Genomic DNA, 27,328 nt, shown 5'->3' with positions numbered 1-27,328 from the left:
GTTATTTGATATATTATATAAAGCAACAAAAAATAAGGATTCAATTCACATGGGTTCCAGCACATAAAGAAAATATAGGTAATGAAAAAGTAGATAAGTTGGCTAATGAAGCAGTTAAGGAACGAGAAATTGAATATAATGTCCCACTAAGTAGAGCAGAAATAAAAGCTATTATTAAAGCCAAAAAAAAAAAAAAAAAAGGAAATATGGAATTTAGAAGAAACAGGAAGACATTTACATAAAATACAGAAGGAGGTAATCATAAGAAATAATAGTATAATGAATAGGAGAGAAGAAATATGGACTAATAAGATTTGGTCAGTTTACCCTTGGTATTAGTTTAAATAGTGGTTTAAAAATAATAGGGAAACATCCATCAGGTGATTGTTCTTATTGCAGGGAAACACAAGGAGAAGATGTGTTCATTTATAGTATAAAATATATAAAAGAGAGGAAAGAATTGGAAAGGGTAATGGGGAGTTCAGTAATTATGACTAATTTATTAGGGATGCCTCAATCACATGATATAATTCAAGCATTAAAAGACATAAAATTAGCTGAGAGAATTTAGTATGTATATATGTATGTATGTGTGAGTGTATAAGTATGTATATAATTTAGTTATTTTAAGATTTGAAGATATGTGGGAAAAATGAATTTCTGAATTACATCTCCGTCCAATTGATGGCGGTAATGCACAAAGTTTGTAAACTGTCAGAAAAAGCTATAGAAAAGAAGAAATAATAGAGGAAACTATGATAGCCAATCAGGTGTCAGGTAAGTCGAGTTACCCGGATGCAAAACATCACAACAAAAATGACCGCGAACATCCCTCTGTAAAGGTGGCTGCCACCGAAGCTAAACTTAAAACGTTGATGAAAGTAACAGTTTCTTTGTTTTTTTAGGGGCTGGATATAGCAGCCGTTGTTTTTCAGGTTGTGTTTTGCTCTCGCACAATCGACAAATGGACGAATACGACGAACTTTTTGAGATTGAAGACCAATTCGAGGAGCAGTTTGCCGACGAGCTCGAAGTGTTAGCTCAGCTGGAGGGTGAGTCCTTAAACTTTATGTCTGCTTTATTTGGGCCACCGTTGGAGGATTCTGGGCGCATCTGCATGACCCACATCACACATTCTCACAGAAGCTCTCGCTGTGAGCACGGCGTATTTATACTCAGATATGCCCATATGTGTGTATGTAGAATTCTCAACCTGTTGACGCAGGTCTCTCGGCTCGCGTTTTGCTGAAGTGCTATGAGTTTCCCGGAATTGTCCACAGCTGGGGCATTTCAAGATCTGGCTACATGGGTGTTTACAGCAGTTTAGCAATTATTATTTCTACATGTCTCCAAATCCGAATTCCTTCTTGGCTTTGCAGGTAAGAGTGACAGAGTACGTTTCATTTTGATAAAAGCAAGCCTTAGTGCAAAACAACCAAACAACACAAATGATAACTGCCAGCATAATTTTATTCTTCTGCACAATATGGGACAGTAATGGATATTTCTATTCTGTTCTATTCCAATTAAAATTAATTGAGTGAACTATTAATTTATGTAATTTAATGGCAGATTTCTATTAATTTAATTTTAATGACAAAGTAAGCAAATTGTTGTTTTATATTTTAGAGTTTTTATGTAGTTGTGTTTTTGTAAACCTTTTGCCACCTCGGTTTTGCAGGTTTAATCAAGCTTTTTTTTCTCTCCATATGGCTGCACTATACCATACAGATATTTCCCTGATTGAAGACACCTAATTCAGATGATTCCACCACAACAGATGCCTGTTAATCAGCCATATATTGAAATCATAGGTGCTGTAACAGGGAAACATCTAAATCCTGCAGGGCAGTGCACCTTGAGGATCAGGGTTGGGAAACACTATCATAGAGGACGTGGAGTTGAAACCACATTTGTACATTCACTGATTAAAAAAGCTCAGAACAGCGTTGTTTTCTTTCTCACAGCTTGACAGTAAATCAGATCAGACTAACCTTTTATATTTAGGTCATTTGGGGATTATAAAATTATATTTGCTAAATACCTGGATAAAATAGGAGATTTTTTTTTATTTTCAGAAAATATGAGCTTACTTAAGAGTCATAAGTCTTCACACACTGAAATTGCCTAAGGCTTTAAACCATTTGGTAAAGTTCACATCTGTTGTGGTGTTGTAAGATTTTGATTTGTGAAAAACATTCAAGGAAATTAAGGCATATCTAGACATATTTTAAGAAAACAACTCTTTCCAAAGGACTAATACTGATTATACATACAAAGTGGTTTAAAACAAAATCAAATATATCGCATTGAAAATTTGAAGGCAAAGTTGAAAATCTGACTTGGTTATATTAGTTCTTGTCAGGAGAAATGGGCAAAATATTCCAACCATTTATGAAAAGCTACTACATAGGATAGCCTTAACATTTGACCCAATTTGTGAAATCAATTTGAGTTTTAAGCTGAACAGTTTATTAAAGATAAAACACTTGTTTGATATGCTGTATTCATAGTTTGAATTTATTATGGATTATTTATACAATTAATAAGCAATTGGCGAAACAAGAAAATGACAGATTACAATTGAATCTTCTAGAGGAAACCTCCCAGCCGGCACAATGTCTGAAACGGGTCCAGGGAGACGACATTTCAGACATACAGCACCTTCTGGATAATCAGTCCAGCAGTAAGTTCAGCCTTTAATTATTATTCATTGTGGTTATTATTAATGTAATCTGATTGAAAGTTAAATTCTTGCAGCTCCTAAAGCAAAGCGGCAAAAGCAAGATACAGGAGTTGTTAAGCGTCTTTTCAATGCATCCCAAACTCAGCAGAGGAACGTCCCGTCACAGGATGATAACATCACGCCTCCATCCTCCCCTGAGCATTATGAGCCGTCAAACACCTTCAGGTATCAGAACTTAATGTTGGGATAGGAAAAATACACAAGGAGGGAGAAAGAGGTTCAGCTTAAAAAGAAAAGGTTTCATGCTGCATGTCTAAATGGAAATGAGAGGGATTGGTTTGTGTTGTAGATCTACTCCTGCTGTGTTGGATATGAGTGGCTTGGCTGAGATCCCAGAGACACCCAGGCAGCCCGTCACATCGCCTCCACCATCCAGGTTTGTTCTGAAGCGCCCGCCTTTGGAGGGAGACTTCATTAGTGTGACGGACTCATCAGGAAATCGGGTCTACCTCCGACAGAAGGGAGAGGCGGATAAAAAGGTAATCCTCTCAGCATTAGTCCTACACGTCTGTGGAGCTTCTTCAGAACAAATATGGAAGTTTCTCACCTGTTTTCCTTCAAACTCTCCAGATTGTGAACTCGCCAAACAGAATATCGCCAAACTGCCATGGTGCACTGGGACTGCTGGCATTGCCAGTAAGAGTGCTGAGAGAACAGGAGGCTGAGAGGGTGAGTCAATCAGTGCAACTCTGTGAGATCATAAAACTGCCTGTGGGTATGAACAGAGGGTAGGAATTTGACTGGGACATACAGAAATGAGGTATTCCCAGTGGATCATTACAGTAAAAGCATAGCGGGACAAAGTGATTTTTAAGAAACGGCTTTCCACAAGTTTGACTTTGTTTTTGTATAGAATCTGGAAAAGCCTCGAATTTGGTGCATTTTTGATGTTCTGAATAAAGACAGGAACTTTTAGATATCTGGTTTGATATCGTGCTGTCTAAAAGTGTCTGTCCACCCCCCTATCCAGTCTCTTGTCACTTTTTCTTGTATTTCACTTCCATCAATTGCTGCTTCCATTCTACTAAAGTCAAGTCATTTGGTTCCAGTACACAGCATCTGAAATTTGTCTAGATGTATTGCTCTTACGGGCTGCACAGTGGCGCAGTTGGTAGCAAGAAGGTTGGTAGCACTTGCAGCCAGAAGGTCCTGGGTTCGATTCCCAGCGGGGGGTCTTTCTGCATGGAGTTTGCATGTTCTCCCTGTGCATGGTGGGTTCTCTCCAGGTTCTCCGGCTTCCTCCCACAGTCCAAAAACATGACTGTCAGGTTAATTGGTTTCTCTAAATTCTCCCTAGGTGTGAGTGTGTGTGTGCATGGTTGTTTGTCTTGTATGTCTTTGTGTTGCCCTGCGACAGACTGGCGACCTGTCCAGGGTGACCCCGCCTCTCGCCCGGGACGCAGCTGGGGATAGGCACCAGCAACCCTCCCGACCCCATTAGGGAAGAAGGGTGTTCAGATAATGGATGGATGGATGGTATTGCTCTTATAGAATACAAATACTTGACATGGATGGACAAAACGTATAACAATATCAATCAATCAATAAATAAGTCAAGTTTATTGACGTAGCATATGTCAGCAGCAAGGCAGTTCAAATTCTTTACATCAATGTTTCCTAATTTCAGTCCTCGGGCCCCCCTGCCTGCATGTTTTAGGTGTTTCCTATGGAAGTAAATATGTGCCATCAGAATTTGAATAAAAAATACCTCTGAAATTTGAATGTTGTATATTAGTGCTTACTTTTTCAGTATTAAAATAAATTCAGAATATATTTTTAACCTAAAAAAAAATTCAATGTCATTATTTTTGCAGTAAAAAAAAATTCGGTGTAATTTTTTTTACATGGTTGCAATTTTCAGTTATTAAAAAAATTCACATTCCTATTTCAAAGTGATCAAATTTTCAATATACATATTTTTCACAGTTTAAATTTTCAGTGTTAAAAAATTCAGCATATAAAAAATTCAACTTTTCAAAATTCAAATGCAATATTTTCGTTGTCCTCCAATTCAACTTGCTCAAATTCGCCGTCTCAAATTCAGCGTCTAAAAATTCGCTGTCTCAAATTCAGCGTCTAAAAATTCGATGTAAAAATGGCCAAGGTTACTTCAGGTCACAGACATTAGCAATGGATGTCCGATTCCAACATCCACCTAATCACGTGACACAACCGTCATATTGAAGAAATACCAGCATAACCCAGGCTGGCGACCATGGAGTGACATAAACCCAACGTGAGTTTAATGCTTTCATATTTCTATAGTATATTTTATTTTGTGCATGAAGTTTGATACATTATCTTAAAGCCTGATTTAAAACACGGGTTGGGCCGTTGTTAATCTTACAAATTGTAGATTTATTTGTGTTTTATATAGTTTCTATAATTTTAATGACAGAAGAGCACAGTAGGATTGCCATCCCTTTCGTAAAATACGGAATCGTCCCGTAACGAGACGCGATTTTTTCGGTATTTCTGTATGTCCGACAGTAACGCCTATCACATGCATATAAACATTTAGTGTAACAATAATTACAAAAATAAAACACAAGACATGTTAAGCTCAGCTAATGTGGCGGGAGCTAGTAAGGACCCCAAACGCTTTGGACCATTGATGATGTCACGGTTGCCTAGAAACACTAGGGTGCAAAAGATGGTTAGCAGTCGTGGTGAGCCGCTCTCAACCTGCGTCTTTTTAAAACGTGCTCAACCGATACTCTACCATGTCCTAGCAAAGATACAGGAGACGGAAGACTCACATGCCAGGCTGAACAGTGTCAGTGAGGATGAATGCTAGCAATTGTAAAAAAAAATTAAGAGGGAAACTGAAGAAATTATACTGTCTCTTTATTCTTTAAAACTTATAGTACTGCAGTTTTAGTTTCTCTAGTGAAATAGAATGACACTTTCCATCTGCTAGATCCTTATTTTAATTTCTGAAAGGTGGGAACCCTACAGCACAGAGCTTTCCTGAGTAAAAGTGATCATTCTCATGAAGTGTAAATTTCTTTTTAACTAATCCTTTTTCAACTGCTACTTTGTCTTTTATATATTTTGTGACTACAGGGTAGTCAGGATGCTATTGTTGAATCTGCAAGCCACTTACTTAATTTACTAACTGAAAGACCACGGAGTGGAGGAAGAGGAGACATGATGAAATTCTGGACTGGATGGGAAAATCTGCCAGCAAGTCTGTCTGTGGAGATTGTTGGTGGAAACTACAAAACACTAAGAATTCCTTGTCACTACTGGAATTACAACTCTTTCAGTGAGGATTTTGTAGCATGCATTTCCTCTACGCAGTCTGGCTTTGAGTGATTGACCTGTTAAAAAAATAAATAAATAAAAAACAATCTACATTTAAGCTGTAGCAGTTCTTTGTTTGTGAATCAGTTTGTTAAAACAAAACAGTTTTGTTGAAATGTAGAATCAATTCAATTTTCTGATTTTGTTAGATCACAAGTTCGATACATATGTTTAAATGTGATCATATGTATTACTCATTAGAGCGACAACATTGCTGTTACTCTAATTTCTCTAGTTTTGTCAAATTCAAAACTAGAGGAACTAGAATAACACAATGTTCAGAGTAGATATTTCATTTCTCTGAGTCAGTACTGTTTGTACAGGCAGTTTTAAATATGAAACTGAAATTGTTTTTTTATGCAAAATTTTATTGAATGTACTTAGATGAGTTCATATATGCTTTAGGTATTAGAAAATAAACAACATAAGACAAAACTTTTTCTGATTCTTATAATTCAAGTAATGTAAAGCAATACAACAATGTACAAATGTACCTAATGGGTTCCTTTTGAGTAAAGAAAAAAACAAATTACAAATTTAGAACATTTTTGTTCTCTGACATGTCTACCATAAAAGCACTAAAATTCACCTCTGTGGTAACATGATCAGCATTTTGCTTTACATTTCATAAATGGTGAATTTTTAAACTGGCACGGAAGCGTATTGCTGTCGCAGGGAAAAAAATTGAGCGCTATCACGTTATAACGTCATATGTATCTTATTAAAATGTGATAGTTATCTTGTTAAAACATGATTGCCTTCTGGTGATTTTGGTTGCTTGGTTACAAACAGCCGTTTGCCGTTATTCAGCTATTGTTATTCAATAAAAATCTGAACATAAAATGTTCAGCAAATACATCTGAGCCTCCGTTATAATCTTTATAACCTCTGTCAAGGCACCGTGGGGTTCAGGAATTGGACGATGTGTACGACCAAGAACCCAGAGCAGGTTAGGAGTCATGTTGCTTCAGTTCGAAGTGGGTGATTGTCCCAGCCACTGCAGAAAGTATCCAGATCATCCTGCAGACATGGCAGGAAGACTTAATGGCAACAGAAGAGGAGTGCTTCATTTGAAATGTCCAGGTATCCCTCTTCTTTAAGGTAGTGTAGCACGTCATAATAGATGCACGTTACAGCCGTCCACAGATCTCTCCACAGTCGCTCAGTCCTTCAATTATGGAGTAATAAACGATTTAAAACTGCCCTTCAAATCTCATCATATTGAAGACCACACAAAGCTAATGGTACTATAGACAGTCAAAAGCATCACATATTGAAACTTGTCATTTGTACAAACTTTTGATTGTGCACACTCTTCCCAGATATAAAACTGCTTCTTCCTGCTCCAAACGATCACGGAGTCTATCAAAAATATGATTCAGCAAAAGTTCCTTGAAAAGAGAAAAAAGAAAAAAAACATTTAAAAAATTGTCAGTAAAATAAAAAAGTATTTTGACATCAGTAGGTCAGCATTGAGAAATCACAGTAATCTAAATTAAATTATGATATTTAATCTAAAATAAGTTAACAGATGTACTTACAAGCATATATTTTCTTGAAAATTAGTTAAAATCAACTGAAAAAACAAAGGCGGTTGTTAATAGTGTAGCTAGGTAACAGAACGAGGTTTTAGGCAAAGTAAAAAGAATGTAAATTAATATTGTATATCAACAATTGTCAGATAAGAGAAGCAGTATTTTGGATGATGTTGTAATGAAGTCACCTGAACAATACGGTAGCTGAACAGAATGGGGTTGTGGTTATAATTAATGTCGGAAAGTGTTCACAGCCCCTCTTTGAAGCACACAAGGCAGCCATATTAGCGGTAGCATCTCCTGAAAAATTACGACTTTACTAAGACTGCCTGTCTCAGTCTCACCTAAGACAACATACAAACAACCCAGAATGTCGCCACCCATCAGTTCTCTTTAAAGATTCTAGACTTGACCCAAGTGGTATTTCTTTTTGAAATAAAACTGGGGAAATTGGACGTGGGACAGCGGGGAGGGGCTGGGGGTGGTAGGAGGTAGCGAGATGTAATATGCCGGCACTACACGGTGTAAGATTAACAACGGCCCAACCCGTGTTTTAAATCAGGCTTTAAGATAATGTATCAAACTTCATGCACAAAATAAAATATACTATAGAAATATGAAAGCATTAAACTCACCGTTGGGTTTGCGTTCGCCTCCATAGTCGCCAGCCTGGGTTATGCTGGTATTTCTTCAATATGACGGTTGTGTCACGTGATTAGGTGGATGTTGGAATCGGACATCCATTGCTAATGTCTGTGACCTGAAGTAACCTTGGCCATTTTTACATCGAATTTTTAGACGCTGAATTTGAGACAGCGAATTTTTAGACGCTGAATTTGAGACGGCGAATTTGAGCAAGTTGAATTGGAGGACAACGAAAATATTGCATTTGAATTTTGAAAAGTTGAATTTTTTATATGCTGAATTTTTTAACACTGAAAATTTAAACTGTGAAAAATATGTATATTGAAAATTTGATCACTTTGAAATAGGAATGTGAATTTTTTTAATAACTGAAAATTGCAACCATGTAAAAAAAATTACACCGAATTTTTTTTTACTGCAAAAATAATGACATTGAATTTTTTTTTAGGTTAAAAATATATTCTGAATTTATTTTAATACTGAAAAAGTAAGCACTAATATACAACATTCAAATTTCAGAGGTATTTTTTATTCAAATTCTGATGGCACATATTTACTTCCATAGTTTCCCTTCTGCCACACACCTGGATTGAATCTTTGTTGCTCCTGCAGTACTTGGTGGCTGCAGAAGATGTCATGCAATCATTTGAATCAGCTGTTCTGGTATAGAGGCACATCTAAAACATGCAGAGCAGGGGGGGACTGGAATTGAGAAACACTGCTTTACATCATAAAAATCTAAAAATAAGAAGTCAGAAAACAATAATTGAGAAACCAGTGACAAACATTAAATTTTCATGAGTACCATCATCAAAGTCATGCATACACATAAAACTGTTGCTCATTGTTTCATTTATGGTTAAAATGCAACTCTAAACTGATTGGTTTTTAGTCTAGATTTAAAGGCTTTATCTGTTTTACAGTTTTCTGGAAGTCTGTTCCAGATTTGTGGTGCATAGAAGCTGATCGCTGCTTCTCCATTTTGATTCTGATTCTGTGGTTGCAGAGCAGAATCTGAAGACCTGAGACATATAGAACAGGTCTTAAATTTATTGTGGTGCTAAGCCAGGGATGGGCAACTCCTGGTCCTGGAGGGCCGGTCTCCTGCAACTTTTAGATGTGTCTCTACTTCAACACACCTGAGTCAAATAATGAGGTCATTAGCAGAACTCTGGAGAACCCAACTGCACTTGGGAGGTGATTCAGCTGTTGGATTCAGGTGTGTTGCACCAGGGAGACTCTAAGAGCTGCAGGACACCGGCCCTCCAGGACCAGGAGTGCCCACCCCTGTGCTAAGCTGTTCAGTGATTTATAAACTTACAACAGTATTTTAAAGTCTATTCTTTGAGCTACAGAGATCCAAAGAAAAGACTTTAGAACTGGGTTGATGTGCTGTATCCTCTTTGGTTTTAGTGAGAATGCCAGCAACAACTTTCTGGATCAGCCACAGACTTGTGAAGACACTAGTGTAGTAATCAATGTGACTAAAGATAAATGCATGAATGAGTTTCTCTAGATGTGGCTGAGACATTAGTCCTTTAATCCTAGAAATGTTCTTCAGGTGATTGAAGGCCGACTTTGTAATTGTCTTTATGTGGCTCTGGAGGTTCAGGTCAGAGTCCATCACTACTCCCAGCTGATCGCTGGTTTTTAGTTGTAATAAAGAAATCATCCATGCGTTTATCTTCAGTCATATTGATTATTGTAACGGCGTCTTCACAGGTCTGTCCAACAAATCAATCAAACAGCTGCAGCTGATCCAGAATGCTGCTGCTGGAGTTCTGACTAAAACCAGGAAGATAGAGCACATAACACCAGTTTTAAAGTCTCTCCACTGGCTCCCTGTCGCTCAAAGAATAGACTTTAAAATACTGTTGTTAGTTTATAAATCACTGAATGGTTTAGCACCACAATACATTAAAGATCTGCTGTTGTTGTATCAACCTTCCAGAACCCTCAGGTCTTCTGGTTCTGGTTCTGCTCTGCACCCCCAGAACCAGAACCAAACGAGGAGAAGCAGCATTCAGCATCTAAATTAGGAACAAACTTCCAGAAAACTGTAAAACAGCTGAAACACTGACTTCCTTTAAATTTTGACTGAAAACCCACTTGTTTAGGATTGTACTTGAAACGGAATCAGTTACAAATTTATTGATGGAACTTGACGTAATGTGCTTTGATTGTTGATTATATGTTGCATTGTGTTTCTGTTTGATATGATGTAAAGCGCTTTGATATGCCTTGCTGCTGAAATGTGCTATAAAAATAAAATTAGATTGATTGATTGAATAACTGAAGCTGTGCATTGACTCTAGATCTATAACTCTAGATTGTTCCTCTTTAGGTCCAAAATTAATAACTTGTTTCTGTTCAGAAACAAAATTGCACATCCACATATTTATCTGTTCTAAGCATCTATTCAGTGATTGAATGAGTTCAGAGTTATTAGTACTTTTGTTTATTGAACAGATTTTTAAGATACACATTTTTTGTCAGCTGAATTATACAATAACAATGTCTGAATGAGTTCTCAAGGTCCTATCTGTTCACACCACAAAAGCTTTATCAGGAGCATGTGCAGACATTATTGATCCATTTCAATCTTATAGACCAGGTGACACTGTATATTGTTAAAGCACTCTAAACAATTGTTTTATTGATATCTTATTTTTTAAAATTATTCCTACAGCATCACCAGCAGGTTGTTGAGTCACAGCGTCTTACTGAGCTGCTGGTCAGGTAACTCGCTTGCCTTTCTGTCACATGAACACGCAAAGAGGAGAAATGGATGTTGTAACTGCTGTCTTCTCCTGCAGCAGTGTAAACGATGAGTTTACTGACTCTGGAAATACTGAGGACCAGGAGAACGAGGATCCCCAAGACGCTGAGGGACAAACATCCCAACTGTGGGTGGAGAGATTCTCACCGCGTCACTACACAGAGCTCCTCAGTGATGATGTAAACGTTGCCATTTCATTCTGTGTGTGGTCATCCCTTCTCAGGATTCAGGGGCTCATGCTGCAATTTGCTCTCTCCTTCCAGTTCACTAACCGGTGTCTGCTGAAGTGGCTGAAACTGTGGGACAACGTGGTGTTTGGAAGGGAGAGGAAATCCCGCCCTGTTCGCTCCGACAGACAATCAGCCAATCAAAACCCATTCAAAGTCAGCCAGGGAAGTCAGAATCCACACCGTTTCAAGAGCAAAATGGAGATGACTGAGGAAATCTTGGAGGCTGAACTTGACCAGTACAAACGACCCAAATACCGGGTAGACACTCAGCAGCTGCACCATAGCCATGCTTTCAATCATGTGAACTTAGAACATGACACATTTGTGTATCCCTCTAGGTGGCGCTACTGTCTGGACCTCCCGGTTTAGGGAAGACCACCTTAGCTCATGTCATAGCAAAGCATGCTGGGTACAATGTGGTGGAAATCAATGCCAGGTCAGACCTTCTGGAGTCAGGACTCAACATCATCAGAGTTAAACAAGAAGCTTATTCCTGATCCGAGTGCTCTTTGTTCCCTTAGCGACGATCGGAGTGCAGAGGTCTTCCAGAAACGCATCGACGCCGCAACTCAGATGAGATCTGTTCTAGGAGCCAACGAGAGGCCCAACTGCCTGATTATTGACGAGATTGACGGAGCGCCGGCGGTAACAGCCTGAGGCTGCGCTGAGAGATGCTGGGTGACTTAGAGCAGGTCTAAACATTACCTTCTTCTGTAGGCAGCCATCAACATCCTGTTATCAGTGCTGAACAGGAAAGACACACACGGTGGGGACGCTGCGACAGAGAAGGCCAAGAAGAAAAAGAAGGAGTCTGTACTGCTTCGCCCAATCATCTGCATATGTAACGACCTGTAAGATAAACACTGACATTTAACAGCAAAGTATCCTTCTAGAGTTGTAGCATTGCTCCGTAGTAGACAAACGCCTCATCCCAGCTGTTCAGCATGGTGCTGGAGGAGTGATGGTGTGGGCTGGCTTTGCAGCTGCAGGACCTGACTTCCTGTCTTTATACAAACACTTTGCAGAGGAAAAAGTGTTTGTGTTTCATATAGAGTCTGTTTTCTCAGCAACTGAATTTGGCACCAACTGTGTCACAGGCAGATGTGTTTTTTGGGGGTTTGGTTAATTACATGTATTTTGTAATTATTGTTGGTTCCTGTTCCTATAAATAAGCTGACCTTCAGAATTCCGTCTTTCTCTTCTCTCGCTCCACCACCTTTGTTTGGGTTTTTTTGTTGTAATTTTGGCCCGGTGGGACTGGTTGTCCTATTTTGACTTTTTTGTTTGCAGTAGGTTCTTTTTGGACAATTTTTGCCTTGGTCTGGTATCGGCAGGGGCTTTGATGGCCCTGTGTTCTGTTGGGCCCCCAGCTGTACTTTTTTTGTTCATGTTGATCGGCTCACCAGGTCCACCCATCTGTACTAATATATACATTAGGGTTTTGCTTTTGTTTGGACATGGGAAGTGAGTGCATCTAATTTTCTATTTTTCTTCACAGAAAGTAAAATGGAGCTGAACCAACAAAATTTCAAGAGAAAATATTTCAATAAAAGAATGTTTGTAGCCTCATGTTTGAATGCATGTTCTCAAATGGGTTTTACCCTTTTTGGACATAAACAAATGTTAGAAGATATAGCTGCTGGACTTAATGGGGTGTACTTAGCTTTTTCACATTGATCTTCATTTTAGCTGGATCTTTAAGAAATATTGATGGTGATGAATTTGTTCTGTATTTTTGTACAGTGGAGGTCAGATTTGTTTAATGTCTAGAACTAGGTAAAGAGCAGACTCATTTCATCATGACCCAGATCACACAACCTCAAAACTAACAGAGGGATTTATTCTGTTTCAGATCAGTTCATGTCTTTAATGTTTCATTTCTACATATTCCAACTTTTTTTCCCTTCTTTTAGTTATGTTCCCGCTCTCAGACCTCTCAGGCAACAAGCTTTTCTTCTGGTTTTCCCCCAAACTCAGCCTTCTCGCCTCTCTCAGAGATTGGCAGAGGTCAGTATTTAAACATGTAAACACTCACATGAATACACAAGTTTGAAAGGTCAGACTTTCCTCTCCTTTCTTTTTTCTCTCCCAGATCTCCACGCTGCAGGGCCTGAAAGCAGACACAGGTGCTCTGATGTGCTTGTGTGAGAAGACAGATAATGACATCCGCTCCTGCATCAACACACTACAGGTGCCTGGTAATTTTCTGAAGAAACCTCTTATTTGTCGGTCTTACATTGCATTGCATCACATCATATTTAGCATATGGCTCCTGTCTGGGCAGTTTTTGCATGGGCGTGGCTTGAAGCAGCTGGACTCCAGAATCATCCAAAGCATCTCTGTTGGGCAGAAGGACCAGAACAAAGGCTTGTTCTGTCTGTGGCAGGAGATCTTCCAGTTACCACGTACTAAACGGTAAACTGTGTGTACTGTGAGTGGTGGTGTTGACAGATAACTGTAGCAGTGGGGAAGTCTAGAGGAGAACCTGCAGAAGAGCCTGAGATCTTCCTGGTTTGGGGATCTTTGACTGAATTTACTTTTGGATTGATACAGCAGCTCCAAAGAAAATAAATCAAAACATTGGTTAAAACATTAGTAATATTTCAAATAAAATACAGAAATATGATTAAATAATAAATTAAAGGAGCAGTACTATGTGTTTTACAAGCATATTTTAGTGCCATTTTTTAGCATAATCAAGTAACTATTATATCTTCAGTTGTTAAAAAAATTACTTAAAAGAAACTTTACTTCCTGATTTAATTCCTTGAAATTGGGCATCTGTCTCTTTAAAATACCCTTTAAATATCTTTTAATATTTTAAGATTAATGAACTGTTGTTTTGTGCCTTTTTTTCAGTAAAGATTAAGGAAGTAACTTATGTAAAAAATGTTTTTTACACATTTGTTAAAATTATCACTATGTTGTGGCATTTCAGTGTGAGACAGATAATGGTTATGTTATGCATATACTGATCCATGAATAAGAGGATTGAGGTACAACATAGAGTACAGGACATACTTTTACCGCGGAGCAGCCATCAGACCTGATGTATTAGTGTGAAACTGTCAATCCAGCAGAAAGAACAGTGAGCAACAGAAGGGATCATCACATCCAGATGATAAAACAGAACAAAAGTGTGTGGTGAAGACTATCTGACTGCAGCACAGATATTAACCCAGGATGCTGCCACAAGCGTGGTTGAGTATTCTCTCCCACCGTGTGGTCAAGACAGGACTTTACTGTTGTGAGGGAAATAACCGACTCATGGAGTGAGTGAGAGAACTTCCAGCTATATTGGCATAACACACAAACAGCACAGCACCTCAATTATTAAAATGTCTGGGTTATCCCAAAATAACCTGGGTTACAATAGTCACAAAACAATGCAGGTATTTTTCATTAAACATAGTTAAGATAAAAGCAATGTCACCAAACTTACCACAAAAGTGCTCAGAAGCCAGTTCATTCTCCTTGAACTTTATTGGCGGTTGGGAAAAAACGTTAGGTGAGCATTACCGCCACCAACCAGTAAGGCGTGTGGACCACATGACAAAAACAAAAAAATACTATGCTATTATACAACTTACACATTTTCATTACAAAAAATCAAATATAGTCCGATACCCTCTGCTTCCTGAATCCTTTTGCAGTAAATCAACAATGTTAAATTTCATTTTCATATTACTGAGGTTCCTAATTAACTTGTTTCTCTGAATCCAGTAATTCCTACAATGCAAAATAACATGTTCTATTGTCCCATCTTCCCCACACTCACATTTCTCTGTCTCATATTTCCATATCAAAAATAATTAGCAATTCAATCCAGTGTGCCCGATTCTAAGTCATAAAATAATTATCTCTTCTCTCCTGTTTCTTTCTGTTCTTCTCATTTGTCCAGTTCTCCTTTGGAGTTTATAAAACCACCATCCTTTTCTTTCTTCTACCCATAAATTTTGCCACCTCTCTTTCACTGTTTGTTTAATTACACTCTTTATTTTTGTTACACTAAAACAAGCATTAATATCTGTCCTTACCTGATTGGTACTTTCCTGAGCCATCCTGCTTAGAAGCTGGTTGCAAACAAACCAGCAGCAACGTGGCTGTGTTTTTGGGGCACACCACTAGTGCAGTGGTGCCCAAAGTGGGTCCTGGAGGGCCGGCATCCTGCATGTTCTAGTTCTGTCCCTGGTGGCACCAACAACCTTTTCAGCAGGTCAATGTTCTTCTTAGTCTTTCTAATGAGTCATCATTGGATCCAGGTGTGTTAAACCAGGAAGAGAACTAAAACATGCAGGATGCCGGCCCTTCAGTACCCACTTTGGGCACCTCTGCTCTAGTGTAAAAAGCTTGTCATGACTTGTAGATGTTTTTGTGCCAACACAATATGTGCAAATGGTCAATAATATTTACAGACAAGTAAGACAGTGTACAGAAAGGAATCACAACCCACTGTTCTCAACTGCTTAATTTAAAATGTGATAAATCCCTACCCAGTAATAAAATTCCCCCACCCAGAACTGAAGGAAGAGGGGAAGAAAGTGGTGAGCGGAAAGAGGAGGGGATGAGAGGGGCCAGTAATTAGAAGACCTTTTAAATATTTGAAAATAAAACGCAACCAAAAAACAATAAATAAAACGGAAATAAAAACCACACAACAGAAATTAGAAATAAAATTCATTATTTTGTCACTAAACAAATTGTCCTTCAGAAATTCTTAATAATCAGAATGGAAATTATCAAGCTAATTTTAATTTATTTTGCAATTAATTGATTTATTACTTTTTACGACGGTGTCGGGGATCTGCTTCCTGTGTTTACATTTGGTTCTCCTGCCCAGGACTCATCTGACCAATAAACAGGCTGAATGCTTGTAGTGACTCATTCTTTGAGTTCTCTGTGGGAAAAGAAACCCAACTGTAACCTGCAACCCACAAAAACAGGTTAATTAATTTACACTATATCTATATAGGAAGTTGGGCCTAATCAGAAGATTTTAAATTCGAGGGAACCCAGGTGTGAGCAACAACAGAACACACAGTGTCTACAAGAAAAGAGCAAATATTTAATATAATAAACAATTGTGGATCCACATTTAAAACAGACAAACAAATACTACGCGCTTTTAAAATAAATAAATAAATAAATAAATCGAATACTTCAGTCTCCAATGAATCAATTGTTCAGTCTCAGTCTCTCAGCTGGTGACCAGTCGGGTCACTATCTACCCGTGCGCCTGGTCCTCTGGGCTGGGGCTCGCCATCCAGGTTCAGGAGAAGAGGGTCTTGGAATCTTTGGCCTTCCAAGCCAAAAGTGTATCAAACAAGCTAAAAAAAAAACAAAAAAAAAAACTGACCTATAACAAGGCCAAAGTAAAACATTTTAGCACAATAGATGCTATTTAATCATTTCTCAAGTTCTTCTTATTTTCTTTCATGTTGTACAACAACAAGTTAACAGAACACAATTATTTCCAACATATTAGTAAAACTAAATAGATTAGCTTATATGTGGTTAAAAAAAAATATAATATACATTCAATCTTAAAATAAATGCAATTACATAAAACAAATACAACATACACAACAATAGCAATACAAAATCTTACAATCCATTTTATTTTATATTAAATTTGATAATTTAATAGGTATTTTAGCCAATTTTCACAAAATCTTCTTAACCAACTGCCGAGCGCGTGCGATGACTCACCGATGCTCTGAGCCGTCAACGGCTATTTTTCGAGCTTCAGCTGTTCACGGGGGAAACCCTCTAAGATCTAATAAAACCGAATTTAGTATTTTGAATTATATATTTAGTGAATTTATATTAATATTGTTTTCCTTACCAATTTCCAGATTTGTCAATTTCTTTCTTTCTTTACGGAAACGACCGTCAGCTGTTCTCAAGCGTTCTGAGCAAAGCAACCGTCAGCTGTTAAAAAGGGGCGGGACGATCAACCCCATTGGCCGACACGAAACCAGACCGCGCCAGCCATTGGCTGCCTAATCTGTCAATACAAGCTAACACTAAAAGCATATTTCACATTTTTGAAGATTTACCTAATTACCTTTTAGCTATTTTGGTAGAATAAGACATTGAATCAACATCTATTATTTTTTTTTTCTTGTTTTTAAACACTGGGTTACACTGTCCCCCCTTGGAACATGCAAGTCCCTTTGCATGGGATGGGACATGACAGGAATGCTGGAACCCTTAAAAGTGGCTTCAAGTTCAGGTTCTATCAAGGCACTAGTAAAAGCAAGGCTTAAGCCATGGAATAGGGACTGGGCAATGGATATGAGTGGGTTCCCTAACTGGCTATACTGGAGCCTCTTTGGTTGAGTGGTTTGTCTCTCTGAACGTCTCACAGGATTTGTGGTTTCATGACTTGGGTGGTTGGGTTTGTCCTCTGATACATTTTGGTTACATACACTTTCACTATGTAGGTTAGGTTCACTTTTACAATCACTACCATGGGTCAAACGTTCAGTACTTGCTACTGCTTCAAACTTCTCTTCAGAAGGAAGAGCCGGGAACGTCATCACAATCGGGTACATTGTTGAACTCAGGTGTGTTGTCACATTCAGGTAAGTTGTCACATCCAGGTACAGTGTCACATTCAGGTAAGTTGTCACATCCAGGTACAGTGTCACATTCAGGTAAGTTGTCACATCCAGGTACAGTGTCACATCCAGGTACAGTGTCACATTCAGGTAAGTTGTCACATTCAGGTAATTTTTTAGGCCATGTCTGTTTTGGAATCTCATAAATTCGCGTGAATTTGATTGGCTCTGGGACAGGTTGTTCTCTAAGCCAATAGAGCTCCTCGTTTTCAGGTTCAGGAAGATTGAATTCTTCATTTTGCTCAGGGGACTGCCGTGTTTTAGGTTTGCAGACCCGATTTGGCGGAGTTGGATTTTCTTCTGTGGGAGCAAGGAACCCGCAAGGTAGAAGAAGGTCACGATGGACAGTGCGCACTGACCCATCTTTAGTTTCAGACTTAATGGTGTAGACTGGCAGATCACCAGCTTGTTCTACCACAACATAAATGTCTGTCTCCCACCTATCGGCTAGTTTATGCTTACCCCTAAGACGAACGGCTCGCACCAAAACTCGATCTCCGGGTTCTAGTTTGGATGGTTTTACGTGCATGTCAAATCTGGCTTTATTTCTGTCTGCCATTTTGTTAGCATTTTGGGTTGCTAGTTTATAGCTTTCTTGGAGAGTTGTTCTCAGTTTTTCCACATATTGTGAGTGGGACTTAAAACTTTTGTTTTGGAGAGGTAGGTTGAATGCAAGGTCAACAGGTAATCTGGGTTGACGACCAAACATTCATTCATAAGGTGCAAATCCGGTTGTGTCATTTTTCGTACAATTGTACGCATGGACCAATGGTTTTACAAAGTTGCGCCACTGCATTTTGTCTTTATGTTCTAAGGTCCCAAGCATACTTAACAAGGTGCGGTTAAAGCGTTCCACAGGATTCCCCCTAGGATGATACGGAGTGGTTCGAATCTTGTGAATGCCCATGATCTTGCAAAGTTCTTTTAGTAAGTGTGACTCAAAATCTGGCCCTTGATCACTATGTAATCGTTCAGGGATGCCATAAGGAACTATAAAGTGATCCCAAAGACATTTTGCCACGGTTTGGGCTTTTTGGTTAGAAGTTGGAATGGCTATGGCATACTTAGTGAAGTGATCAGTTAGTACGAGCACATCCTTTGTGTTGCTTTGATCTGGCTCAATGGATAAGAAATCCATACAAACCAGTTGAAGCGGTCTGGTAGACTTTATGTTCACAAGCGCTGCAGCTTTTTCCGGAGGGGTCTTTCGCCACACACAGCGGTTGCATGTTTTGATTCTGTTCTCGATGTCAGCTGCCATACGAGGCCAATAAAACCTTCCTCTGGCGAGATCGATGGTACGCTCAATACCTAAATGGCCCATATCATTATGGAGACTGTGAAAAACTGCCTCACGGAGCTGCTCAGGTAGGACGAGCTGATGAGTGACATTGCCATCATCTTGGCGTGTTCGGTACAATATTTGGTTGTGCAGCTCAAGACGATTTAGTTCTCGAAGCAACAGACTTATATTTGGAAGTTCTGTTCTGACTGTAGGTGGAACCTTTTTACCAGTCTCAATTTGGATAATGACCTTGCGCAAGCAAGGGTCAGCTCGTTGTTCTTGTTTGAGTTGTTCAGCTGACAGATGAGGCACGACTGGAAGACCACCACAATCATCTTCATTGACAAAGTCATCTGGTAAGGTGTTTACCGAGATGGCTAATGAGTGCACAAGAGGGGTAGGTTCATCGGAGAAACTACAACATAAGTGTCTCTCACAGATGGCTGACACCACCTCTTGGCTTAAACTGGTGTCTTGCTGTGCCAAATGAGTTTGGGTGAACTGTTGTATCCTGTCAAGCTCTTTTTGTGATACAGCATCATTTAATAACTCACCATGCGGTCGCCTTGAAAGACCGTCTGCATCAGAGTTGAGTTTTCCTGCTCTATATTGGAGCTTAAAGTTAAAGGTGGAAAGAGAAGCTAACCAACGGTAGCTCATTGCATCCATCTTAGCTGTTGTCAGAATATAGGTCAGAGGGTTACTGTCAGTAATGACAGTAAACTGGTTCCCATAAAGATAGTCTGCAAACTTTTCGGTTACAGCCCACTTTAGGGCCAAAAACTCTAACTTGTGGGCGGGGTAACGAGCTTCGCTCCTGGATAACCCCCTGCTGGCATAAGCAATGACCCTTGTTTGTCCATCCTGTTCCTGATAAAGGGCGGCGCCAAGCCCTGTGGTGCTGGCGTCGGTGTGAAGTGAGTATGGCAGGTTAGGGTCTGCAAATGCCAAGATAGGAGCGGAAGTGAGCTTCTCAATGATGTCTTTGAAAGCTTGCTCACAAGAGGGAGTCCACCGCTCACCAAAGGGTTTTTTCGGATCATGGTACTCAGCAGGCTTAGTTTTGGGTTTTGTGCTCTTACGCAGCGGTGGATAGCCTGATGTTAGATCAGTGAGAGGCTTAACAAGGCTCGAATAGTTCTTGATAAAGCGCCTGTAGTACCCCGAGAAACCTAAGAACGAACGAAGTTGTTTAAGGTCTCTGGGCACAGGCCAGCTACTCAGAGCTTTCACTTTCTCTGGGTCTGTCTCTACCCCTTTGTGGGATACTATGTGTCCGAGGTATCGCACCGAAGTTTGAAAAAACTTGCATTTTTCAGGAGACAGTTTAAGACCATACTCTTTGAGGCGGTTTAGAACCTTCATTAATCGAGTTTCATGCTCCTCAAGTGTCTTGGAAAAGACAATGATATCGTCAAGGAACACAAGAACTTCCTTTAAGTTCATGTCACCCATACATCGTTCCATAAGGCGCTGGAAAGTGCTGGGAGCATTTGTAATGCCTTGAGGCATTCTATTAAACTCCCAAAAGCCACTGGGACATACAAACGCAGCTTTTGGTTTGTCAGCTTCCTCTACTTCAATCTGATAGTAGCCAGATTTTAAATCAAGGACTGAAAACCATTTAGATCCAGTCAATGTAGAGAATGTTTCCTCCAAGTTCGGGAGTGCGTAAGCGTCTTTTACAGTCTGCAAATTGAGTTTTCTGTAATCTATACAGAGACGGACATCGCCATTTTTCTTTCGCACAACGACAATGGGCGAAGAGAACGGTGAAGTGGATTCTCGAATCACGCCTGCTTGTTGCAGCTCTTGTAAATGTTTACGGACGGCTTCTAGGTCATTGGGGTGTATGGGTCGTGCTTTGTGTTTGAATGGAGTTTCGTCTGACAGTTTAATGTTGTGCTTGACTTGATCAGTCCGACCGAAATCAAGGTCATTTTGTGCAAAAACCTCTGGCATGTTATTGAGTTTATGCAAGATGTGCTCTTTCCACTCCGTACTGATAGGAGAGGACTCAAAATTAAAAACCAGATTGTGTTTTTGACCAACTTCAGACTTGGAAGATCCCACTGAATGTTGGTGAGAGAGGACTCTCTGGAACGCGTGGATCTCTCCAATCACACATTTTTGAGGGATTGTCACATCTCTTTCTAACTTGGAAAAAACCCGAAAAATTCTTGAAAGCCTTCTCACTCCAGCTTCAGATGTCATTCGGCCTCTTGGGCCTGATGCACCCGTTGATGACTATCTTAGGCTGCTTGAGTCGGCATTTGGTACTGTTGAAGATGGTGAGGAACTGCTTGTGCGATTCATGAACACTTTGCAGGATCCTGGGGAGAAACCATCTGCGTACTTGCATCGCTTACAGGTAGCACTGAGTCTTGCAGTGCGCCGGGGTGGTGTAGACCCCAGAAAAAGAGACAGACAGCTTCTTAAGCAATTTCAAAGAGGCTGTTGGGATGATAACCTACTGACAGAACTGCAGTTAGAGTTAAGGAGAAATAATCTGCCCACATTTGCAGAACTATTACTCCTACTCCGTACTGCAGAAAACAGACAAGAAGTTAGAAGCACAAGAATGAGAAAACACTTTAGTGCAACCAAACAAAAAGCAGCGTCACATGAACAAACTGTCACTGAAACAAAAATGGACTTTTCCGAAACAACTTCAAGCACTTTAAGTGATCTGAAAAACAGGTTGCTGATTTAAAAAGCCAATTAGCAGCAGTTATGAAACAAAAGAAACAAACAGTACCTAAGAAGAACCAAACAACAAAACCTGACCATGCAAACCCTGAACCCAACTTACCTTCACACAGCCGCCCTAGTTCACGGCCCAAGCCTTGGTACTGCTTTCGCTGTGGGGAGGACGGACATATTGTTGCCAACTGTGAATCTGAGCCAAACCCTGCACTTGTAGAGGCAAAACGTAAAGAACTAAAAGCAAAAAGACAAATATGGGATAGACAACACAATGGCTCTGCTTCTTTAAACTGAAGTTTGCCTCTGTTGAGGGACAAACAGAGGCTACCACAGAGTCAAACCGTCCCCTTGAACAAAAGCAAAATGTGCCGACTAAAAAACGTGCCATTTTAAAGTCTCATACTAAAACCGACAGATTCAAACTGCCTCGAGGTTTAATCGGTACTAAAAGTACAGCTCAAGTAAAGATTAACAGCAATACTGTAAACTGCTTACTCGATTCTGGCTCCCAGGTGACCACGGTCCCACAATCATATTATGAACAACATCTATCTAGTCATGAGATTAAGCCACTTTTTGACCTACTCGAAGTAGAAGGTGCAAACGGCCAATCAGTGCCTTATTTAGGGTACATTGAAATGAACGTCACTTTTCCAAAAGAGTTTCTCGGCATTGAAGCCGATGTGTCAACACTTGCCTTAGTCGTGCCAAACATTCGAGCTGCTTCCCAGTCTTTGGTGTTAATTGGAACTAACACCTTAGATGTGCTTTATGAATTGTATAACAAAGCATGTCCCGGACTACAGCCTCTCGTTTCAGATGGCTATAAGGCAGTATTAAAAGTGCTAGAGTTAAGACACAAACAGACCAAAGGCAGTAGCCTTGGTCTAGCAACCATGTATAACAAAGGCCCTCAGCTAGTTCCAGCAGGCCAGACAGTTGTCCTGGAAAGCTCGGTGGCGGTGTCAGCTAATACCACAGAGAGATCCGTGCTGCTAGAGCACCCATCCTTTTCAACCTTACCTGGGGGTGTCCTAGTAAAGCCAAGTCTCATCAGCTTACCTGAGCGAGCACCCTACCTGATACCAGTTGTTCTCACCAATGAAACTGAACATGATGTGACAATTCCTCAAAAATGTGTGATTGGAGAGATCCACGCGGTCCAGAGAGTCCTCTCTCACCAACATTCAGTGGGATCTTCCAAGTCTGAAGTTGGTCAAAAACACAATCTGGTTTTTGACTATATGTATATAGGAAGTTGGGCCTAATCAGAAGATTTTAAATTCGAGGGAACCCAGGTGTGAGCAACAACAGAACACACAGTGTCTACAAGAAAAGAGCAAATATTTAATATAATAAACAATTGTGGATCCACATTTAAAACAGACAAACAAATACTGCGCGCTTTAAAAAAAAATAAATAAAAAATAAATAAATAAATTGAATACTTCAGTCTCCAATGAGTCAATTGTTCAGTCTCAGTCTCTCAGCTGGTGACCAGTCGGGTCACTATCTACCCGTGCGCCTGGTCCTCTGGGCTGGGGCTCGCCATCCAGGTTCAGGAGAAGAGGGTCTTGGAATCTTTGGCCCTCCAAGCCAAAAGTGTATCAAACAAGCTAAAAAAAAAACAAAAACAAAAAAACCTGACCTATAACAAGGCCAAAGTAAAACATTTTAGCACAATAGATGCTATTTAATCATTTCTCAAGTTCTTCTTATTTTCTTTCATGTTGTACAACAACAAGTTAACAGAACACAATTATTTCCAACATATTAGTAAAACTAAATAGATTAGCTTATATGTGGTTAAAAAAAATATAATATACATTCAATCTTAAAATAAATGCAATTACATAAAACAAATACAACATACACAACAATAGCAATACAAAATCTTACAATCCATTTTATTTTATATTAAATTTGATAATTTAATAGGTATTTAGCCAATTTTCACAAAATCTTCTTAACCAACTGCCGAGCGCGTGCGATGACTCACCGATGCTCTGAGCTGTCAACGGCTATTTTTCGGGCTTCAGCTGTTCACGGGGGAAACCCTCTAAGATCTAATAAAACCGAATTTAGTATTTTGAATTATATATTTAGTGAATTTATATTAATATTGTTTTCCTTACCAATTTCCAGATTCGTCAATTTCTTTCTTTCTTTACGGAAACGACCGTCAGCTGTTAGCTCTCCAGCGTTCTCAGCGAAACGACCGTCAGCTGTTCTCAAGCGTTCTGAGCGAAGCAACCGTCAGCTGTTAGCTTTCAAGCCTGTCTGCCGCGCTCCGAACGAAACAACCGCCAGCTGATAAAAAGGGGCGGGACGATCAACCCCATTGGCCGACACGAAACCAGACCGCGCCAGCCATTGGCTGCCTAATCTGTCAATACAAGCTAACACTAAAAGCATATTTCACATTTTTGAAGATTTACCTAATTACCTTTTAGCTATTCTGGTAGAATAAGACATTGAATCAACATCTATTATTTTTTTTCTTGTGTTTTTAAACACTGGGTTACACAACCACCAGAAAAGTTATTCAGCAGCTGATTCAGGACAAAGTTGATCAACTATTGACATGTAAACAGAGAATGAAGCTTTCAGCAGAAATCCTCTGACCGGCTGGAACATTTGTCCTCCTGTTGTGTTAATCCTATATATTGAACTTTTATATTGCTTTACATATTATTCCAACACTATTACCATTCAGTGTTGGCATTTGAACATGAAATGTTACATTTAGTAAACAATCCCAGGCTTTCTCTGTGAAATGTTTCTTTTTTTCAATAGCTTTTAGCAAATGTAAAATGTTGAGTGCAAACAAGCAGTCAGGGAATAATTCTTTGGTTATAAATACAAAGGTCTTTAGAATGTTTTTTTTACATTAACTGGTTGCTGAGAAAAGTTGGTTTGTGTTGACCAGAAAACGTATTGGCAAAGGCTTTGAAGAGGCACCTGGTTCAGGAAGTGGCTTTCAGAGGTTCCAGCACATTCTGCACCTCGCTTCATCAAGTGGGCAATATGAAAAGATCTCTCAGGTAATAAACTCAATCAGCTTCACCAATGCTTTTTTCTATCTTTGCCCAATTTCTGCACAGATTACACTAAAGCAACTGCCCTCTTTTCTCCAGGGCCTCTATGATAACTATTTGTCAGTGAGAGTGCGGGACCCCAACCTGCAGAGTGTGTCCGAGGCTCTGGATTGGCTGATGTTCTCCGACAGGCTGAACCAAGTGATTCTGCATGGACAGAACTTCTCCTTGCTGAGATATCTGCCCTTCCTGTCTGTGACGTTTCACTTCCTGTTTGCCCACACGCATGTGCCTCGTATCAGCTATCCTCACAGCCAACAGGAGGTTACAGTCTTGTGCTTGAATATGAGAAGTTTGATGAAAAAAGAGAGGAGGTTAGTTTGGGTGTTTGTAATAGAAACTCTGAAGCACTCCTCTTGGTGTCCTCTGCAGGCCACCTCTCGCCTCCTCAGCAGCAGGAATGCTCTGTCTACCATGTTGGCCGACATCCCGGCAAGCATCAGATCCAGGATTGGCCAGCTCCACCTCTCTCTAGATGTCCTGACGCTGCTTCTTGACATCATCTGTCCAAAACTACGACCTGTACGTTAAAAGCATTTGTTGTAATCCTACTTGAAATTGGGAAAAAAAAAATTTTTCCATCCATCCATCCATCCACTTTCTTCCGCTTATCGGGGGTTGGGTTGCAGGGGTAGCAGCTTCAGAAGGGAGACCCACACTTCCCTCTCCCCAGCCACTTCTTCCAGCTTCTCTGGAGGAATCCCAAGGCGTTCTCAGGCCAGCTGAGAGACATAGTCCCTCCTCATGACCATAGATGAGGGTGGGAACGTAGATCGACCGGTAAATCGAGAGCTTCGCTTTTTGGCTCAGCTCTCTCTTCACCACGACGGACCGGTTCAGTGCCCGCTTGACGGCAGACGCTGCACCAATCTGTCTGTTGATCTCCTGCTCCCTTCTTCCCCCATTTGTGAACAAGATCCCGAGATACTTGAACTCTTCCAATTGGGGTAGGACAGATTTTAGGTCAGATTTTCAATTCTATTTTAACTTTTGTTAGTTCTAGTAATTTGTTTCTTAGTTTACTTGGTTTTTGAAAATTCTTAGTTTGTTTAGTTTTTACTAGTGTCAGTTTAGCTTTAGTGTTTTTTTGCATATGAGCTGCATACCAGGGAAAAGCCTGAAAAAAAAAGTTGGTTGGGGGTGTTGTTGTGGCACAGGGGTTAAGCACAACCCACATAAAGAGGCCTTCGTCTTCGATGTGGCTGTTGCAGGTTTGATTCCTGGCCTGGTGACCTTTTCCTCAAGTCTTCCCCCTTCTCTAATTATCCACTTTCTTGTCAATTCACTGTCAAATAAAGGCCACTAGAACCCAATAAAACCTTTAAAAAATAGTTGGGTGTGACAAAATCCCTGAAAAACCATCACACATATTTTATTTTTTCTACTGCAAGACACTTTAACAGTGCAGTTAAATTCAAAGTAATCTCAACTCTAGCACTTCCTCCCATGTTGCTAGATGTGAAAAGACTGTGCAGCAACATGGATGACTTTGTTTGTGTTCCTGTCATCTGCTAGCATAATGCTACACTGCAAAAAAAAAAAAAAAAACCCATCTGGAAACTAGATTTCATTCTTATGACACAAATGAAAACTAAACACATTTTGTCCATTAAAGCTGTAGCATGCAACAACAGACGCTGCTGACAGGGAAAAGTTGTAATGGTATCGGACAGGATGGAAGAAAGAATAAAGACGGGGACAAGGAGTGCCACATGAGTGTGATTGACAAGCGTTAAGACCTGCCTGCTGGCTCTGACTGGTTGTTTCTAGTTGAAACTGCGAGAAGGCAGAGGAGCTCCATTTTTTCACAGATCATCTGTTTCATACCATACTGTCAAAATAGTGACCGTTTCAACAAATATGTAAAAAAAATAATTTTAAAGTTGCATAGTTAAATTCAATTCCTTTTCAGTTGCTCTGTGAACACTCATTACACTTTGTTAGTTTTCCTTGTTTGTGCTTCACATCATAAAAACACAAGAATAAGAAGTCATAAAAGTAGCATATAGTCAACATACCTGCTCACCTGCTGTTGACTGCATGTCAAACATTACATTTTAGCAAGGGCTATTGTCAAATCATCCATACACATGAAATATATTATTCTATGTTCCATTTATTATGGTTCAAAGCAACTCTAAACAAGTGTGTTTTGTAGCCTTGATTTAAAGGTACTCTGTGTTTTGGTTGTTTTGTAGTTTTCTGGAAGTTTGTTCCAGATTTGTGGTGCATAGAAGTTGAATGCAGACAATACCCCAATCTTCTAAAAAAAAAAAAAAAAGGTTTTTAGCTTTGGTTGCAGGACATAGTCACATTAAAAGTGGAAGAATGATTGATCATGTTTCAATTTAATACCACAAAAACCTGCCATTTCA

General features: G+C 39.6%; 1 protein-coding gene and 1 long non-coding RNA gene across 3 annotated transcripts in view; one reads left to right on the top strand and one right to left on the bottom strand.

Moving 5' to 3' along the window:
• The first annotated feature begins 775 nt into the window (after positions 1–775).
• Positions 776–27,328, top strand: part of chtf18 (CTF18, chromosome transmission fidelity factor 18 homolog (S. cerevisiae)) — a 50,418-nt gene continuing 23,865 nt past the window's right edge. The window contains exons 1-17 of one of the 2 annotated variants that reach the window (XM_044114762.1): positions 776–1,052; positions 2,597–2,686; positions 2,761–2,911; positions 3,036–3,225; positions 3,317–3,415; positions 10,922–10,971; positions 11,049–11,190; positions 11,275–11,499; positions 11,580–11,677; positions 11,763–11,886; positions 11,959–12,092; positions 13,155–13,248; positions 13,334–13,432; positions 13,526–13,656; positions 24,785–24,899; positions 24,993–25,217; positions 25,326–25,475. In XM_044114762.1, the coding sequence (XP_043970697.1) occupies positions 965–1,052; positions 2,597–2,686; positions 2,761–2,911; positions 3,036–3,225; positions 3,317–3,415; positions 10,922–10,971; positions 11,049–11,190; positions 11,275–11,499; positions 11,580–11,677; positions 11,763–11,886; positions 11,959–12,092; positions 13,155–13,248; positions 13,334–13,432; positions 13,526–13,656; positions 24,785–24,899; positions 24,993–25,217; positions 25,326–25,475 (2,205 nt within the window). In that variant the 5' untranslated portion in view covers positions 776–964. The remainder of the gene's footprint in view (positions 1,053–2,596; positions 2,687–2,760; positions 2,912–3,035; positions 3,226–3,316; positions 3,416–10,921; positions 10,972–11,048; positions 11,191–11,274; positions 11,500–11,579; positions 11,678–11,762; positions 11,887–11,958; positions 12,093–13,154; positions 13,249–13,333; positions 13,433–13,525; positions 13,657–24,784; positions 24,900–24,992; positions 25,218–25,325; positions 25,476–27,328) is intronic. The other variant, XM_044114763.1, reaches the window with a different exon arrangement.
• Positions 21,289–24,757, bottom strand: LOC122829872. The gene is made up of 3 exons (XR_006370445.1): positions 23,991–24,757; positions 23,855–23,921; positions 21,289–23,503 (listed from the first exon to the last, which is right to left on the bottom strand). It is a non-coding gene; the product is annotated as an uncharacterized LOC122829872 (long non-coding RNA).

The sequence above is a fragment of the Gambusia affinis genome, linkage group LG04 (assembly GCF_019740435.1).
Source record: "Gambusia affinis linkage group LG04, SWU_Gaff_1.0, whole genome shotgun sequence".
NCBI classification, from domain to species: Eukaryota; Metazoa; Chordata; class Actinopteri; order Cyprinodontiformes; family Poeciliidae; genus Gambusia; species Gambusia affinis.
This window is presented reverse-complemented; position numbering and strand designations above follow the sequence as displayed.